General features: G+C 37.9%; 1 protein-coding gene across 1 annotated transcript in view; it reads right to left on the reverse strand.

Moving 5' to 3' along the window:
• Nucleotides 1–9,324: 9,324 nt before the first annotated feature.
• LOC125256314 (chondroitin sulfate synthase 3-like) overlaps nucleotides 9,325–19,970 on the reverse strand; it is an 89,007-nt gene continuing 78,361 nt past the window's right edge. The window contains exon 3 of the mRNA XM_048172211.1: nucleotides 9,325–11,637. Coding sequence (XP_048028168.1) covers nucleotides 10,075–11,637 — 1,563 coding nt within the window. The 3' untranslated portion in view covers nucleotides 9,325–10,074. The remainder of the gene's footprint in view (nucleotides 11,638–19,970) is intronic.

The raw sequence follows: 19,970 nt of genomic DNA on the forward strand, positions 1-19,970 counted from the left end.
AACTTTTAAGGTGGAGGTGGAAATCCTGCAGTTGCAGAGGAAAGGAGGAGAGCAGGTGAAGTTATTGATTCATGCGTTACAGGTACGCAGCAATACTTTGTTGAATGGGTAATTGATGAGCTTGTGTATGTGTGACGGGGTTGAACTGAAGTCTGTTTGGAAAGTGTTTTGGAACAATGTTTCGAAAGAGTTGGGAGTATTATTGTAGAGGCGATCAGCAGGAAATTAAATTTAAAAATAAGGAAACAGACTGGTTAGGTTGGAGGGATTTGGGTAATTTAACAATGAACAAATTGAATGGCTGCTCATTAACTGATCTGTTTTGCTATGCTTGATATTGTGGATGGTGTCGCTGTATAATTTTTGAAGATTGGAGAAAGACAAATGGATCGGCGCGGTGGATCGAATTTAGAATTGCAAGTAGATTTGGAGCATCTGAAAAATCTGAAGAACGTGAGGATGAATAGAGTGTTGATTGTTCCGGTGATGTTTTCTTAATGATTTCCTGCAGGGGAGGAATAAGCATTTGCTTAATACTTTACGAGTGACAAATGAGAATCTAAAAGGCTGGGCTCATATATTTGAATTTGTGTCAGCATCACATGCATGCGTTGTGCTGCTCACATGTTCAGCTTCGGCCAATTCTGAGTTGGCGTTCGGACATAAACAAGGCAATGACATTGACGTTGATCAGATACCCTTGGATTTCATCAAAAATATCTTAATTTGTGTTCCGAAGATGAATGAAGGTCTTACTGGTATGGAACGACATGAGGGTGAGTACTTAATGACAGAAATTTAATTTTTGGGTGAACTAACCCTTTAAGACCTTTAAGACTTCTTCAGTCCTAGTATTGTTTATTAGTTATTTAAGAAATGTTAATGTGTAAAATTATTAAAAATTGTTACTCTGGCCATTAGTGCAATAATTATGTGTCTAATTATTGCACTAATGGCCAGAGTAACAATCATAACATTTCTATTGTGATCTGATGGCTTGACTATTTTCTTTAAACGTCCCATCGCTGAAGATGTGGATATGTGTTTTAACATTACTTCAAAATATTTAGGAAGAGTTGAATGCATGTAAACTGATATTGGCCAGCTGCAGTGGTGGAAAGATTAACAGACAGCAGTTTCATCAATAGACAACTTGTTGAAGCACCTCCAACATTCACAGTTGGGGGAGGTGTTACAACCACTAGATAAACAGTGCTGGCCACAGGCTCACACAGACTTACTGTAATTTACAAGCACACTCTGTATAGTGACATTTCTCAGTGTAACAGCAGGCGATCTGTGGATAAGTTCTGGGACTGAAAGCTTCAGGTGCAGCGGATTAGTTTCCTGTAAAACACACAGGGGCTTTTAGGTCCATTTTAATGTTAAAATATTATTTGTTACCTGTGTGCTGTCTTTCTATTTATGTGTTTATGTAACGATGGAGTGGCTACCCTTACGAAAAAGAAGTATTCAAGTTCATTTTATGAAGTATACTTAAGTAATGTTCAAGTATATTTTAAGTATACTTTATGTAGGAAGTATACTAATATCAATGTGTACTAGTAGTAAAACTTGTACGTTTACTTGTATGTTTTCTTTAAGGTAACATAAAATCCTACTTTAGTTTACTATTTTTAGGGGCCAAGCCCCGAAGGGGCTGTAGCCCCTATTGTAATTGTACGTTTTCCCTTTTATTATTATTATTCTTCCTCCCGAATGGGAGTCTATGGCAGCCCTATCAACGGAACATGAGAAAATGATGAAATTTGGCACAGTTGTAGAGATGCTCATGAATAGTGATTGGACCAAATTTGGAGTCTCTAGGACCAACTCTATAGCGCCACCACCAGTTCAAAATTTCAACATTCTAACGGTTTTAACATTTGAACTGTTTGTCATAGAAAAATTAAATTTAGTTCATCTGATTCGTCTCTTCATGCTGATGCTATTCAACTTCTTACATTAAGTCTCCACCCATTACAGTAGCGGCCATTTTGAAAAGTACAGTATTTGTTTTTTTCGCTTCTCCTCCTTCAAAATTTGTCCAATTTTGTCCAAACTTTGATCAGGTGATCTTTGGTCTGAGCCGCACAGAAATGACTGAACAGATTTTTTTTATTCATCTTTGTTCAAAAGTTATGATGTCATGAAGTTAACGAGGTTGACCCAAAATTGCTATAGAGGCTGTATCTCGGCCAAACTTTGAGCAATCGAAACTAAAATTGGTACACTTGATCAAGACCATGATCTGAGGTTCCATGCCAAATTTGGGAACAGCGCCACCTACAGGTCATGAGATCTGAAAAATGGCTATTTTGGCCAATAACTTTTGAACACTTTATTAGAAAATCAAGATCTTGGTGTCTATGGATTCCCTGTGCCATGCCGAATCCGAGGATATCGAATTCGTCAACATCGGATGAACCACGTGTCCGCCATTTTGAATTTTGTCATAAATTTCAATATCTTTTAAACTATTTGACATATCTTCACAAAAATTAGTATGTATGACCTTTAGTAGGTCCCGAAGGTACCTGAGAAGTTTCAACACAGCGCCACCTACTGTTCCACAGATATAATGTTTTTTGCAAAAATGCTTATAACTTTTGAAAACACTTTCCAAAACGTGTATACTTTATGTCATTTTATTCCCTGGCTAATGCCAATTCCAACGATGTGTCATTTGTCATTTTCCTTAAATGTACCTGTCTGCCATATTGAAATAAATGAAAAACAGTTTTTTCGCTACTCCTCCCACAAATTTTGTCCTATTTTGTCCACAATCAGCTCAGAAGATCTTTGGACCGAGCCGCATAGAAATGACTGAACGGATTTTTGATATTCGCTACCGTTCCCGAGATATTTGTCTCTGAATGTGACCTTCCTTGTGATTGTTATCTTATGCTAGTTAGCTTAGCATGCTAATTGCTTAGCATGCTAACCAGTTGTCATTCTTTTTAATGTGGCTCTTCAGCTATCAAGTTAACCATGAGCTTCATTAGCATTAAGTTAGCTTGGCATGCTAATATGGTTAGCATGCTAAGAAATGTTTTTTTTGTAAATTCTTTGTTACACTAAAAGTTCTCTTCCACAACATGTTGAACATGTGTCATAATGTAGCTCAATGTGTAAAGCCAGGTACCTGACGAGCCCTGTACCTAAAGATAGTGGGTTCAAATCTCGGGTGGAGTGGTTTTATGAAATTGTGTGTTTTGATTCCGTTATTGCCTCTAGATTAGAAATAAATGCTTTTTGTTTCATGCTGTGTTCATTTTCATCTAAGCTTCTGTACTTTCTGAGTTCATTCTCGCCCATAATTCTGAACCAGGTGTTTCATGTTTGTTCATTTTCTGCTGTTTTTCTTCTTCCTGCTCTGTATTGCGCTACAGCATGATGAGCTGCAGAATGATCTAAAGTAAAGTTATTAAATATAACATTCAGTGCAGTTTCATAAAAATTCTTCTTTTTGAGTCCATTTTCACATAAACTAGTGAACTTCGGCAGTTGTGTCAACAGTCACCTGCACAGTGGTGCAATGACATGCGCAATGGACACTGGACCTGGAGGTTGTGGGTTCGAATCCCGTGTTGGGTGGTCATTATGCAATTGTGTGTAATGAGTCATTTTGATTCCTTTTTTATCCAAATAAGCATTGTACTAATCTTTATTCCTCTTGAATTAGATACAAGTGTTTTTAGTTCATTCTGTGTTCATTCTCATCTGAACTTCTATTGATTTTCATTTCATTTCCACCTGTCCTTCTGAACCAGCTGTTTTGCATGTACATTCAATTTCTGCTGTTTTTGCTCTACCTGCTCCGTATTGCGCTACTGCCCCTTCTGGGGCTTGGCCCCGAATTGCTGCTTGCAGCTATATTTATATATTATATTTGCACTTTCAGTATACCACTATGTTCCAATTTAGGTATTCATTTTTTATGCTTGAAATATAGGCTACCTTTAAATGTACTTTAATTTAACAAACATTTTATTTTAGCTTTATGCATCCTTTTTTATCAACACTTAAAGGATTAGTCCACTTTCAAATACAATTTTCCTGATAATTTACTCACCCCCATGTCATCCAAGATGTCCATGTCCTTCTTTCTTCAGTCGAAAAGAAATTAAGGTTTTTGATGAAAACATTCCAGGATTATTATTACACCTTCCCTATTCTACTTACGGAATGAACGCAGCGCCAGTTCACTTTTTTCCGTAAGTAGAATAGGGAAGGCGTAGGACATACAGCGTAAGCTTTTTGAAGAATACGAAAGTGTGGTTTTGGTGGAAGCACTTGGAAGGCGAACATTTGTTTATATAAAGCATAAACATTTAAATTTTTTCCGATAATGACCGATCGTTTCACTAGATAAGACCCTTATTCCTCGTCTGGTATCGTTTAAAGCCTTTTGAAGCTGCACTGAAACTAATTTTGACCTTCAACCATTTGGAGGCCATTGAAGTACACCATAAGGAGAATAGTCCTGGAATGATTTCATCAAAAACCTCAATTTCTTTTCGACTGATGAAAGAAAGACATGAACATCTTGGATGACATGGGGGTGAGTAAATTATCAGGAAAATTTTATTTGAATGTGAACTAATCCTTTAAATGTGGGTAAGTTTCATAAAGAAAGGCAACATTTTAAACAAAAAGTTGAGAAAATTGCATTTTTGTCAGAGACTACTTCTGGATCAGATTCAGAATGATGATGCAGATTTCAAAACACAGATGGAGTAGACTGAGTCCATTAACACTCCCAAAGCCTCACAGTCACAGTCATGTACTTGTATCTGTACTACATGTGAACTTATAAGTATACTAGTAGTTTACTATTTTAATACTAGTAGTATATTTTTTACAGTCATCTCCTCTTTCATTTCATTCGGTAATGTTGGCAGTTGTGATTTACATGCTGTTTAATGTTTGATGATCATGTTATTTTATATTTGCGTGAGCAATCTTTTATCACTTATTTCAGCTTCTTCTTCTGCAGTGTTTTGATCCAGAGATTCTGTACTTTTTCATAAGATGCATTATAGTGCCCCCTACTGTAACCGTATAAAAGTGAAAACATTTATAGCTAGTAAATTCAGTCATGGCGGGGAAAGAGTAAAGTAGCTTTTAAGAAAATTCCTATGTACACCAGTGGACTAGCCTACGCAAAAATTCAGACACTCAGAATTCAGAACATAACTGTTTTCTTTATAAATTAATATTTTCAAACAATGTTTGTTTATAAACCTGTATGTAAAACTATGTAAAAAAAACAAAACAAAACAAAACAAAAAAACTATATTTAAATAGGCTACTCAATCAAAACACAACTACAATCCAAGTATACTTGGAATACTTAATTATACTTTTAAGTATCAAAAGACTGAGTACAAGTATAGGCCAAATATACATCCATGTCAGTATAAGTCAAGTATACTTGAGTGCAATTTTAAGTACTGAGAAGTGCATAAAGTATATTTCTGAGAAGTATATAAAAAGTAGACTGATAGCACACTTGAATAAACTTTTTCGTAAGGGTAAACAGTGGTATTTGCATCAATGGTGCCACTGTTGTGTTGCATTTCATTTAGTTTTAAATGTTGGTTCACCTTATTATTTGACATTTTTGACATGAGCATGAGCAGACTTGACCGAAACACTCACCAACACCAGATTACACTGTACAAGCTAGACCAAGGTACAATGAAACCAGGGGTGTTTCCGCCGAGGAGGCAAGGGAGGCAGTGCCTCCTCAAAAAAAAAAAAAAAAAAAAAAGTATGAGAAAATAATCAATATTACAAAAATAAAACAACCCAAATGTTACAAAATTTGACATTAAAAAGTGTAATTCTATTTGGTCTCTCTTTTATGTAATGTTAACTTAACCAGGAAAATTGTGTAACAGGGACATAAATGAGGACGTTGCCTCCTCATTTTAAAACAGCACTGCACACCACTGAATGAAACATGAGGGCTATATATACACAAGGACTAATGACTAACAAGACACACCTGTGAACAATCAAGACAATGACCCAATCACAAAACAGAACTGAGTGTCACATGACCAAAACAAATAATGACACTAGGCTTGTTCGACTTGATGCAGCGCCGCAAAGACCGATCGGCGGCTGACTTGAAGCAGTGCATGCCGGTAAGAAATGTTGTCCGACTTGAGACAGCGCTGACATCATGTGACTGTGACGTGTGGCTTTAAAGTACCGCGAGAGCGATTCGAGATCAGCCGCCTGAGTTAGCCAGCGCAGTTTCTCAAGAGGAGCTGCACGAGCGCTGATGACGACACAGCTGTTTCATGATTGGCCGGATTCACCGCATGACAACGATCACGTGTGTTTCGTGTTTATTGTCATGCCTTCAGCTCCACTAATGCTCAAAAATCTGTGTTTTTATAACAGTTAAAGCTCTTTTCATGTAGTCGCGATGTTGTATTGTGTCATGTTTATCAAAATAAAATGGATAAAAAACAAAGACCCCACTACATTGTTATTTAAATAACATACGCTTATGTTGAACTTTATTCTTGTAAAAACAGACGCTGTAAGCAGTACATAATGTTTTGAATGAAAAGGTCTCTGAAACATCAGTGTATTAGTCAAATATTGCATTTATTTCACTTCAGCTGTGATAAAGTATACAAACCGATGCAAACGCAGCGCGAGCGTCACTACGAGAAGCAGAAAGTGTCCGACTTCACGTGTCCGTTTTCAGCTCCTCCCCGCCTGCACGCGGCTAATCTCGCCGATCGGTTGCATCCAGCCGCAGCCGATGTCGAACACCCCTAATATGACACATTAGGCTTGTTCGAGATGCATCGGCGCTTTGCAGACCAATTGGCGTATTACATCAAAGTACCGCGGGAGCGTTTGGAGAGCATACGAATCGCTCTCATGGTACATTGATGTCATACGCCGATTGGTCTGCGCAGTGCCGATGCACCTCGAACAAGCCTATTCACAAGGGGAGCACATGGCAGGGAGTCACATGACATGACAGGAACCATGACTATGAAAAAGACAAAATAAAAGACATGAAAACAAAGAACACCCAAAACCAACTGTGACACCCAAGGGGAAACCCGTTATGTATGATCAAGGTTACACGCTGATGCCTTTGTACCCTTATCATATGGAAGAAACCGTGGTTCCTGTCCCAGGGGAGCAGACATCCTGTTGAGGCAGGGGCTGAGGCCCAGGGAATGTTGACTCTATCCCGAGATGGTGGCGTTAATGTTAGAGTTGGCTAGGCGGAGATGGATCTGTTTGTGTCGTAAGAGATGACCCACCGCCCACTCTGGTTCTCCCTCACACATCCAGCTCATCTGGTACTGGATGCCAAGTTTGCCAGAACAGGATCTGCCTACTCCTTGTAGCCCAATTCTGGCAGGCCCGAGTGTGGAAACTGTGGGTCTGGCCCCTGAAGGGGATCAGCTCCAGAATACTGGTCTCTCAACCTCAACTCTAGAGCTCCCTCCACGAGGAAACTATATACCTAAAGTGGAGACTCTTCACTTTTATGGTGCAGAGAACGTCAGCTGGACCCAGTTAACTGCCCGGTGGCATCAGTGCTGGAATTCCTTCAAGACTGCTTCCCCATCCCCATCCACACTTAAGGTTTAAGTGGAGGCCACTCCTGCCTCCCAAGCACCACTGAGCGAGGGATCTTGGGGAGACAAAATGGCTTGGTGATTGTTTTCACCTTTTTAACCAAACTGAGTTCTCTCCAGTCTAAAATAATATGGGAACCAGACGTTATACAAACACAGCTCCCACACCAGCTAGTAATGCTTGCCGTGCAGGCTGTGCTTTTGCATAATCATAAACTGATTGAATATCATCTAGCTCTTAAGCCCTGTTCACACCACCAGAGACTTTGTTGTGGCAGCAGCTTCCAATCACAGTGACCTCATCTCATTAATTTTCAATGAGTTTGCGACTTCGGGTGGCATGAGTGAAGATGTTTTCCCAGAAAACATTAATTTTAGCGGCAAATAATTTTTTTCACCATCAAAATGGGTTAATACGGTATATACTGATGCCTACTAGCAACTTCACTGTATTGCTACAAACAGCCTGCAGCAACAAAGTCCACTTGAGAATTGTGTTGCTATATAATATTAAAAATTCACTATATATGAAAAGTACTTTATGTTCAGCAGAAACAGTGTAAATCCACAGTACACTGGAGTGTTTACCAGCTAGCTCTTGTGTTTCATTAAGTATTCATGCCTCATGAATCCAGACATTAACCTTTAAAGCAGCATGGCCACAACGATCCTTTATGCCTGTCAGGGTGATAAGTGTTTTCGCCCACTACTCACATATCAATATTCCACTTCAAAGGTCAAAATGCTCATTTACAAAAATTTTCTTGCAACACCCACAACAAAATAACCTTCAAGATCTGTTTAACGCTAATAACCATAAATTACTTGAGTGTACAAACTATTGTATGAGAAACAAAGCAATACGTCCGTGAAAACCCTTTAGGATCAATAATTTATAACAAAACAATACTATCATAATACCATTTGTACTCTAGAGTCCAGACTGCTTTTTTTTTTTTTTTTAAAAGTTTATTATTTACTTACCTGTGTCATTCTTGGTCTTGATAGATCTTCAGAGTGAAAATGAGGTTGAGAAAAGGTTCCCAATCCTTCTCAAAGACAAATGATTGATTTAAAATATCTTGTTTATGAATGAAGAGTACACTAATTCTTAGTCACAAAATCACAGTAATGCTAATGTAACATATACTGTACATTTAAGGTGCACAGTAAAGAAGCAGCTCTCCAGCAAAGCTCATATTCAGTCCCTCTTCTCCTTTTGCATAATGAGCTTTATAATGTGGATAATGATGTGAAACTGCTTAACTCAGCAGAAGCAGCACAGAGGAACAATGGGAGATCAATTGGCTGAGAAACATGAACACAAAGCGGATATTCTGTATGATCTGGTTTTTAAATTTACTTCCTAACAAAGAGAATTAGCTCTGTTGTAACATACAATATCTGAAACGTTCTAACATCTTTTTATATATATTTTATGATGATATGCTGCTATTTTTGGCTGCTATTTCATGTCCATCCATAATCTTTGATCATAAACTTATATATTTAGCATTTGAATTAATTTAAGATTATTGGTTTTCACATAAGGATTTTCTGAAAATTGCATCATTCTTTGTATAAGATGGATGTCTAAAACCTACATTGCCTACAATTTCTTCATACAACATCTGACTGCAAGAATAAAGGAAATAATGTTTAAAAAAGAAATAATTTAAACCATAGACAGATACATTTATAGTATGCATTTAAATGTTTTTATTATAAATAATTTCAATGCCACTGAATTTTTCTGCCAGCAAATGGAAAAATCATTAAAGCCACAAAGCAAAAAAAAAGTAAGTTGATCATTGCAGCACACAAGAAAAACAACAAAGACATAGATGTCACATGGTAACCAGTACCATAATATCATTGAGCAATTTTCGGTAGAAAAACAAAATCATCAAACAGTTCACATCCATTAAAAAATACTGAAATAAGGTATATTATTTCTCCTTGTATAAATCAGAGAACTCGATTTGTCTTGCACTTTCCCCAGCGAGAAAATGTAAAGCACATTTGTGGCACTTTCTGTACATTATTATTATTGTCTTGTTTATGATTTTTATAACCACTGCAATGTAAACTAGCTTGTTTCTATTTAATGACATACAAAGAACACCAATTTACTTAGTCCTTAGGACCTTATTAAACACATGGCAGAACATGCTCTTTAAGATATGAGCGGAACGAAAGATGGAAAACAAATTACCGCATAAGCTCCAAAGTGACCTTCTTTTCAGACTTGGAAGATGCTGCAACATTTTAGATGGCAAGGAAAAACTTTTGAAAGTTGCACTAAAGGAGTTGGATTGTACTCATTTGATACAACATACATTCAACGCAGAACCACTAAAATTATTCACACGTACAGTGAATGCGTTGCTGTTTGCACTTTTGCAGATCTGAGGTAAACTCCAGTGATTGCTGGGGACAGGTTGGAACATCAGGAGGAAGTCCTGTTATAACCGACACCTAAATGTTTGGACAACCACAATTGTGCCAACTGCATTGTTGATGCGTAAGTGCTTGCTTTGGACCCCACACACATTTTGTATTGCTTGGGCTCTAAATGTGTGTCACAGAGGACAGGATGAAAAATATGCACAATACCAGCTTCTTGAGAGCGAAACACTTTCAAGCCAGAATTAATGACTTTAGTGAACAAATCAACATCCTCTAAACCCCAGCCTTGTATTGAGGTGTCAAACCCCCCAGCTCTAAGCAAGTCACTTTTGAATATGCAGCTGATACCAAATCCATAATCTCGCCAGAATCCACTCTTCTTGGTAAAGACAAAGTTGCTGTCTTCTGGAGGGTCACCAGCATAGACAATTTTGGGATCATACTGACTGAAGACAACAGGGAAATACACCTGACGTCCTTCAATGGTGTTGTCACGACACCTCTGGAGGGCATCAGTGTTGAAGACCAGGTCCACGTCACAGAAAAACAGCAGTGAGTTGTTCCTCAGCTGAGAGGAGCCCATCTCAAGGGCCAGTCCTCGAGAAAAGTCTCCTGTCATAGGTATGATAGACAGGTCTGCTTTAGGATATCTGTTGTGATATTCCTTTATCAGCTCTAGGTGTCTCTCCTTATCCTGGTTTGTATCATTGTCAACCAGGATTATGGTCAGTTTCACGTTCTGGTTGGGGATCAGGCAGATTCTCTCAAAGTTTTCCATGTAACGTACAAAGATTTCATAGCGACCGGTGAGCGGTACAAGGAAGTGGACTTTTGTCTGACTCTGGACTTTTGTGGACTCTGAGATCTGGAAGGAAGAGAAGATCTTGAGCGAGTTGGAGAGGAAAGAGAGAGAACGAGAGTCACCATTGATGGTGTCTTCTAGTTCGGCAACATTCAGTTCCTCTGCCTCGCTGAAGAATGGCCGACTGAAAGACTGCTGAAGGTAAGCGTGTCTCCGTACTGGCACTGTCACTTTCCTACCCTTATGCTTCTTGTAGAGCAGCAGAAGGTCCAGGATGTATTCAGCACCATGAAGTGGATCCACCCTTCTATAGCCGTACTGGATCTCCTTGAAGTCTATGACACGGCCTCGAGTTTTGGAGTTCTCATTGATCATTTCCATCACTTGAAGCACTGTGTCTTCCAGTGCTGAGCGGACCAGGTTTCCAAGGCCCTGACGGGGCATCTGCTTCTTACTAGTAGAATACAGGTGCCTACCGGTAACAAAATCCCACTCGATGATGTCTTCCCGCTCTGTGGGCCGGTAGCGTGTGTAGGAAGGTGGCGCCCCCAGTAGCTGGTCCTCCCACTGCACCGCAGTGTTGCTGAGGCGGCTCATGGTGACACCTTCACGGTGCAGCTGAATAGTGCGGTACCGCAGCTGAGAGATCTTGCGACTGAGCAAATAGCTGTGCAGCCTGTACTGATAAGCTGGACGCTTGTTGGGGTGCAACGTGATGGCATTGTGGATCTTGCTACTGTGAAGATCCTGGATGAAACCTTTCTTGTTGTGTTCATAGTTCTCATAGAACAACTGCTGCATCTGCAGAGAGATAGAAGAAAACAACAGGCAATTTGAGTATTTTAGTGACTTGATAATTAACACTCAGTTTCAAATGGAAATTACATCTTGTCAAAAGAATGTGGACACCCAAACACAATCACCCATACGTGCTTGTTTATCATTACAAAAAGCATAAATCTCTCCCTACAACAGCTTTCACTCTTCTGGGAAGGTCTTCCACTATCAGGGTTCCTCAAATCCAGCCCTGGAAGGCCACTGCCTTGGAGAGTTTAGCTCTAACCCTAATCAAAGACATCTGTACAAGCCAATCAAGGTCTTCAGAGTTACAGGTAGGTGAGTTTGATCATAATTTGAGCTAAACTCAACATGGCAGTGGCCCTCCAGGGCCAGATTTGAGGAACCCTGCACTAGATGCTCCCATTCAGAAAAAAAAGTTCCAGTGAGGTCAGACACTGATGTTGGGTAATATGGTCTGGCTCACCAGTGTGACTCCAGGAAGAGGGTTGGGAGCCATTGATTTAGCAGACACTTTTATTCAAAACTTATAAATGTGTAATATAACAAGTAATTCACCGCAGAGCCAACAATATTTATAGTATACTATGCCAGGTTAATTAAAAAACTAGATTAGGAAACAAGCTAGAGCAGATGTGAAATGCAGACTTTTTTGTAGAAAGTGTTTATAGGTTGTGAAGTGGAAAGTGTTTGCAGGAGAGCTGCTTTTTGAATGTTATGATGGTCTCAGTTCATTCCATCAGCGAGGAGCTGAGAGGGTGAAGGTTTTGGAAAGCAAATTTGTAGCTCACTTTGAAGGACTCTGGGACTCTGTTCAAGTCACTCATTTAGTGACTGTCATTGGTGGAAGGGAACATACACTTGTAAGAGTGTACTGAGGTAAGCGTGTGCCGTTTCAGTAAATTTGATTCTGGGGCTGCTGGGATCAGTTACTGTCATGCTGAATTATCTAAAATGCCATTGTTGGAAGTAGCATTAAAAACGACTAGAGAAGCCAATTATTTTCAGAAGAAGTCTAGGGTGTCCACATACTTATGACTATACAGTGTGTCTCACACATAATGCTCACTGTCAGCTTTGTGTTTTATAAGACAGTGGTAGATCCTTGCATAGCTGATATACAGAGTCAAGGGCAGCAGCTCTTGGACACTTGGGCTTCACTTCTCTAATGCTCTGAGAAGCTCCTTGTGCTTTTTTTCTCCCCTGCCTTTTCTCACTTCTGCTGCTCATGTCTGATCTCACCTAGGGCACTATGTGAGTCAGAGCCGCCACTGGTATGAGATATGTACTGGAAAGCAAGACATGACTGTGTTCTAGCCAAGTTCATTGAATGGAAATTTTGACCAGCCCTGTCTAGTCCAATGTGAAATATTAGTGGCTAGACAAAGAGACCATGTTAACTCCGGATATTATTTGATAGAGAGTGGATTGGCCTGAGGGAGAGGGCATCAAAGCTGAGCACAGCTGTGCAAATTGAACATCTGTATGGCATCAGAATTTTTATCAGCTTTTATCAGCTCTGCAGCTTCAATGCAAGTGCTCTCACCCTCACACAGGCAAACCTCCAAGTGTGCCATATTTTGTATTTGAGAGATCTGTTAACCCACATATATATGCAGAAAGGCCAGTAAGTAGCTTTCTCCACACATTTCTGTTACTTCAGTTGTCCTGTGTTTTCTCACGCACATGTGTACCCTTAAAAAACCTGTAAGAATCGCTTATGCATTTACATGACAACATAAGCCTTGTTCTCTGGTAGAAATCCAGGTGTGTTAAACACTACAAATATCCTTCAAATGGAGTAAGGATGGCATTAGTGTTTATGTGAGGTTTCAGAATGTTGCTTTCTGCAATAAATTATTTTCATAAATGCATGTAAAAAGGATACATTTAAATAATCCTACGAGGCATTTTTTTGAAAGTAGCATGTCTTTCAGCATAGTAGATGAACCTATAGACATAGACATGATGTAAATCTTTATTGTAAGCTTACCAACAACAGATTTTGAAAATTGAAATTTTTTTTTGAAGATTTTTTTTTAATGGCTCAATAATTTATTTCTAAAAAAAAGAGAGAAAAAAGTACATCCTATATATTGTACTTAAACTCAGCTTAAGTACACTTTTTTCAAGGGTCTAGCCTCTTTATCACTTTTTTATTTCAATGAAATCCCCAACAGAGTGATTAAGCAGGTCCTGACTGTACATTTTTCCAGTTAATACACAGCTATCTGCCAATATATATATATATATATATATATATATATATATATATATATGGACATGAGTTGAGTTGGGTTAGTTTTACTATGTTATTATTATTATTACAGTTACAGTATGTAGGCAACAGCCATTTATACAGTTTATTGTTGTTAGAGAAGCCACTACTGACCAATACAATCAAGTATTGCAGAGAGATTTAATCTGTAAAACTGCAACTGAACAATATTGTGTGAAAGCTTTGTGGTAGTTTGTGATGTTGTTTAAGACCTGCCTGTCTTTGAGTCATTTTCTTTCTCTCATCCAGCAATCCTGTTTAAAACAGAACAGTTGAGTCACCCTTAGATGTGAACAGCTGATGTAGTCATAACTCCTCATGATGCCTTTCATTTTGTGCTTACAATTTATGGAGAAATTATTATTCTTCCCCCCTAGCGTGCATTATGATTAGACTCAATGACTCACCATGTGACGTCTCAAACAGTAAGTATTATATTGCAAGTGTTCTTTGCGTGTGATGTGCTTGTTGACACTCAGGGTCAAATATTAACATGTTTATTCTGACCTGTCCTGTACTCATACATTTTGTTCTAAAAGCTTCTTCCAGCACGTCACTACTGATGCTGTGTTGCTGTTTGAGTGACTGACTAACACTGGACTGTGGTGTAATTCCCCTGTTTTTACACCAGAACTCCAGACGTGAGCAATCACAATCTACCTCATTCCTCCAACAAGATGAAGCGAGTTCCCTGCAGTGTTCAGACACTTCTACATCACTTACAGAGCTAATCAGGGATCCCCTAACGACCCTTAGCCCCCTAAGATCTTATGATGTTTTGATTATCAAGAGTGAATTACACTAAATTGCTTACAACAAAGCTCAGAGAGTGATCTTGTTAATGAAGGAAAGCTGAACATTCTCAAGCTAAAGTTCTATGACTAATTTCTAGCAGTTAATAGCAGTTTCATAATGTGATAGATGCTGATGTCTGCAACTTAACTCACAAGCCTTTCTGGTCATTTGTCTGCTGACAGGATGTAAATGGAAAGTTGGCTCTGGGCTCTAGTGGTCCTTTTATAAATGCTGCAGTCATGCAGTCGTCAGTGTCAGCCGATGTTTTGCAACCAGTATAAAGCAGCTAGTGTCTCCAGAGCAAAACTCTAATTCAGACTCATCTCTGAAAAGCACAAATTTGTATTTGGTATGTATTTAAATAATAGAAGGCAAAACAAGCATGAGTGACCCTGGTGGGACACAGTAAACCTCTATGCTGCATTAAACCTGCCATGAAACTTACGGAACTGAGGTGACACCAGTTCCGTTATTTTCGTAATTTGAATACTTACTGCAATTATAAAGCTCAGATGCGTCAGGATATTTATTAATATTCCTCTGATTGTGTTCATCAGAAAGAAGAAAGTCATATACACCTAGGATGGCTTGAGGGTGAGTAAAGCTTGGGCTAATTTTAATTTCAAACTGAACTAATCCTTTAAAGCATGTTAGACCTGCACTTAAGCAGAGCAGTTCCTGTATTTCACAGCTCACATTCAATCTCAAGCCCATTTCCACTAAAACTATAAAATAAATGAGAGGAAAGTGATTCCATGACTCAAGAATGAAGCTTTGTTATTAATGTTCTACTTCACAGCACATTAAAGGGGACTTATTATGCAAAATTCACTTTTACATGGTATTTGAACATAAACGTGTCGGCAGTGTGTGTACACAACCACCCTATAATGATAAAAATCCACTCGCTTCTTTTTTTTCTCCCCCATTCCCCATAAATCATAAGCAGTGTCTCAGAACAAGCTTTTTGCAGATTGTAGCTTTTGTGACATCACAAATGATTAGGCCCCGCCCACGACTGCTGTTGGACTCTGCCCTATTAGCATAGACCCCGCCCAGAGTGAGCTGTACACAGTCCACCATGTTTATCTCCTTGCCAGAGCATTTAACAGCAGCATTCAAGTAAGACATTTATTCTTATTAAAGATACTAAATTATTCAATCAAGAGCAGTGAGGGATTTTCTGTTTTTCTTTTGTTGTTCAATTCAAATTAACATAACAGTATGTACTGTATAGTACACTGCTTTCATTTTAATACACAGATCTAATAAACACATGCTGTTTACGTTCACAAACATAATGACTGTTTATGTGAACTTTGTGTGTTTTTGTCATAATCTTTTGTGTATTTGACATTTTAAGTGCAATAACACGTGAAAGACTCATGGGACACGCTGTCTGACAGCTAACTTTCTGTGCACACACTTCAGGTGAGTATATGGTGAGTAAACCATATATCAGAAGTTTAGACTGATTAGGCTTTTAGGCTTTAAAACACATGCAGATAATAAAATTTCATGATGATTAAGAACTGCAATGTCACTTGAGCGTGGCTGCAATAGAGATGCTAATCAAAACCAAACGGATGTTTTGTTAGTTTTTGGCAGAGTATCAGAGGCACAAGCTATACAGGCTCCACCCTCTTCTGGAAAATGGGCTGGGGAGCAGCAGCTCATTTGCATTTAAAGATACATGCACGTAAACAGCATGTTTTTCCTTCCACTCAAAAATGGGCATTTACAACATGGTATAATAAATTATCTGTGGGGTATTTTGAGGGTAAGGGGTGAGATAATGTCCACAAGATCACATTTTGACCACTTAGTCTGGCACAACTGACACAAAGCAAGACTAGATTGCAACATTAGACTGCTTCCACTAAAATCAATGAAGCAGCCAGTGAGGCAATGTTATATCTTTGTATATTTGTGTGAATTTACTGCTATGAATTTTACCAGTCAGAAGTTTGTAATAATTAAGATTTTAAGATTTTATGTTTTTGAAAGATATAACTTTTGCTCACCAAGGCTGCATTTATTTGATCAAAATATTTGATCAAAATGACTACAATTTAATATAACTATTTTAAAATATTGTAAAATGTAATTTATTCCTGTAATCAAAGCTGAATTTTCAGCACCATTACTCCATTCTTCAGTGTCATATGATCCTTCAAAAATCATTCTAATATGATGATTTAGTGTGTAATTATTACCAATTATTATTAATGCACAGTTATTAATAATGGTTCTTAACATCATTATTGCTGCTTCATATTTTTTGGAAACTGTGATTCATTTTTTTCAGGATTCTTTGATGAATACAAAGTTCAATAGAACAGCATTTATTTGAAATAGAAATCTTTGTAACATTATAAATGTTTTTATTGTCACTTTTGACTTAACCCTGATGAAAAATGTATTTCTCAGTGGGTGCTTTTTCTAAGATCATGAGACTTAGTTGTGATTCTCATATCAGGTATGAGCTTAGTTGTGATTCTCATATAGGTATCAGCTTTGTCTTCTGGTGCAAATTGCATAAACTTAGCATAGTTTGACTAAGCAGCAGTTAACCAAAGGCAGTCTTACTTTTCCAATTCAAATTAAACAGATATACCTTTATATGTAACTGACTTTAAAAAAGTTATTACCAGGCTTGAAGAAGAAAAAAACAGCATGCAGATGTCTAACTTTTAAGACTAGTCTAAGAGCTTTTTGCAACCAGCCCCAGATGTCTTCCATTTTATTTGAGGAGAAACATGGTAAATTTTACATTTTACTAATAAATACTGAAACTATCATTTAAATACATTTCAGAACATGAAGGGTTACTTTTTGAAATGTATCTTCAATGCCCAACATTGTATATGCAGTGCATATTCCATACAATGGATTAGACAAGTGTAAGATGTTTAGTCTAAGATAAATACTTTCTTTTTAAAAAATGTAATACTAGTGCTTCATGGTTGTTGTATAACCTCTGCTTAAATCACTGTGCAACAAAACACTGTCTACACTAAACTTCTTCTCACACAGTGTGTGATGTTATTGAGATCTCTTTTAAACTTTAGAGGAGACAAGAGTGAGAGCAGCAGAGACTATAGCTGAGGAGAAAAGCCTGAGTTTTTAATACTCACTGAGTTTTTACACTCACTTGAGGTGGTATTTGACTTGTGCAAAAAAAAGAGTTCATGCGTTATTTCTGGATGATGCATTAATTCTGGATGTACTGGCGCTCTTCGTATATGTGTGTGTGCAATGCATTTTCCAGTCGGGGCTTGCTGTGGATAGGGTCATGCACCCAGGTTTTTCGGGCTTGTCCACTCATGTGTGTGACGCTTAATAAAGTTGAGAAGAGTTCAGACTGCTCTCGTTTATTGTTTTCTTATTCATAAGTGTTAAGGCAAACCCTTCACGAATGCTCGGTCACAGTGTTTTATTTACTGGTTACTAAGTTACCAATACCACTGTAATCAGCTCAAACAACTTGATAGAAGCACACCTAAATCACATTTGTCTTTTTTTCTTTTTTGGCAAACACTGAAAAGATTTCCTTCACATTTGGATGGAATCCCAGCTAGTGTGTGATGTTATTGAGATCTCTTCTGAAACTTTAGAGGAGACAAATTTGAGACCAATAGAGTCTCTAGCTACGGAGAAAAATCTGAGCACAGTGTGTGATGTTCAGTGTTGGGCACGTTACTTTAAAAAAGTAATTAGTTATAGTTACTAGTTACTTCTCACAAATAGTAACAGAGTTAGTAACTGAGTTACATCATTATAAAAGTAACTAATTACCAGGGAAAGTAACTATTGCGTTACTTAAAAAAAAAAAAAAGTCAAATAACTTGAATGCCCCTAATATTAAATATAAATTAATCATGATCCGACTCGTGACTCATGATCCGCTCTTGCTTATGAAATTTCTCTTCACTGTACAATATTGGTAGCCATTAAAGAAAATGTAGTTTCATATTTATGTTTAAATAGTCTTATGTTATCTTTTAAATTCCTTTACTTGATTATGAAAAGTGAAAAGCATGAGACAGAATACATCATAAGATACGCAATCTATCGGGAGACATGGAGTGGGTCAGACATGATTTTAAACACTTCATTAAGTTTTGTTTTGTAGAAATCCTTTCTTTAAAGTGAATTTCGTTTTGTAAAAATTGTATCTTAATTTTAATCAATGTTTCATCAACCAATTGCCTGGATTTAATAAATAAGAAGCAAATATAGCAGACAATATAATAATGGCAGGCGCGGGCGCGATCACTGGCGCGTGAACTGGAACGTGACGTATAGGCTAAATGAACCGAAACTCAGCGTATAGGTTGCTTGCCTCGCAGACATGAGAAATATATCTATAGAAAGCTTGAAATATCTAAAAACGAAAAGAAATAGGCTACTCTGATTACTCTCATTACTTTATTAATAAACAATTAAAATGTCTCCTTGCTGTTTTGGTCACATTCATAATTATTACTTTTGCCGGTTCTTTATGGCAAGCTTTATGCGTGCGCTTGGGTGCTATAGCCTATATTACGATCATTAGGTTTATTCTCTCCAGTATTTAAGAAATTAAATTAATATAAATGTGATTAGTCAACTAATGGCTTAAATGACTAGTCGACTAGAAAAACTTATTTCACATATTTTCGATCCAGCATGTCATAAAGGGTATTCTGGTTTGAGCTCGCGCTCAGCTCGCATGCTTACATACACACACAGAGCATCGTTATTATCAGTTTAAAATTATATTTGTGTATGACTAACCGCAGCACACACCAGAGAAAAATCTTTGCAGGTCCTGTGGCTGAGAGAGAGCCTACTCGGATGAAAACCGCTTCAGTGAGCTCAATTATAGTAACGCTGCATTTTTTTTGCCAGTAACGGTAACGGCGTTGTAACGGGAGAAAAAGTAATTAGTTTGATTACTCGTTACTGAAAAAAGTAACGGCGTTAGTACCGGCGTTTATTTATAACGCCGTTATTCCCATCACTGGTGATGTTGTTGAGATCTCTTCTAAAACTTTAAAGAAGACCAATGTGAGAGTGTTTTTGTCTCAGGATACAAGTGTGAGAAGCAGGAGACTCAAGCAGAAGTCTCCATTTGATGTTAAAGTAACCTCATTTTTGTCTAGGAGAAACATTTGAGATGTTAAAGGATTAGTTCACTTTCATATAAAAAATGTCCTGATAATTTACTCACCCCCATGTCATCCAAGATGTCCATGTCTGGATAAGACCTTTATTCCTC

Source organism: Megalobrama amblycephala, linkage group LG2 (genome assembly GCF_018812025.1).
Source record: "Megalobrama amblycephala isolate DHTTF-2021 linkage group LG2, ASM1881202v1, whole genome shotgun sequence".
NCBI classification, from domain to species: domain Eukaryota; kingdom Metazoa; phylum Chordata; class Actinopteri; order Cypriniformes; family Xenocyprididae; genus Megalobrama; species Megalobrama amblycephala.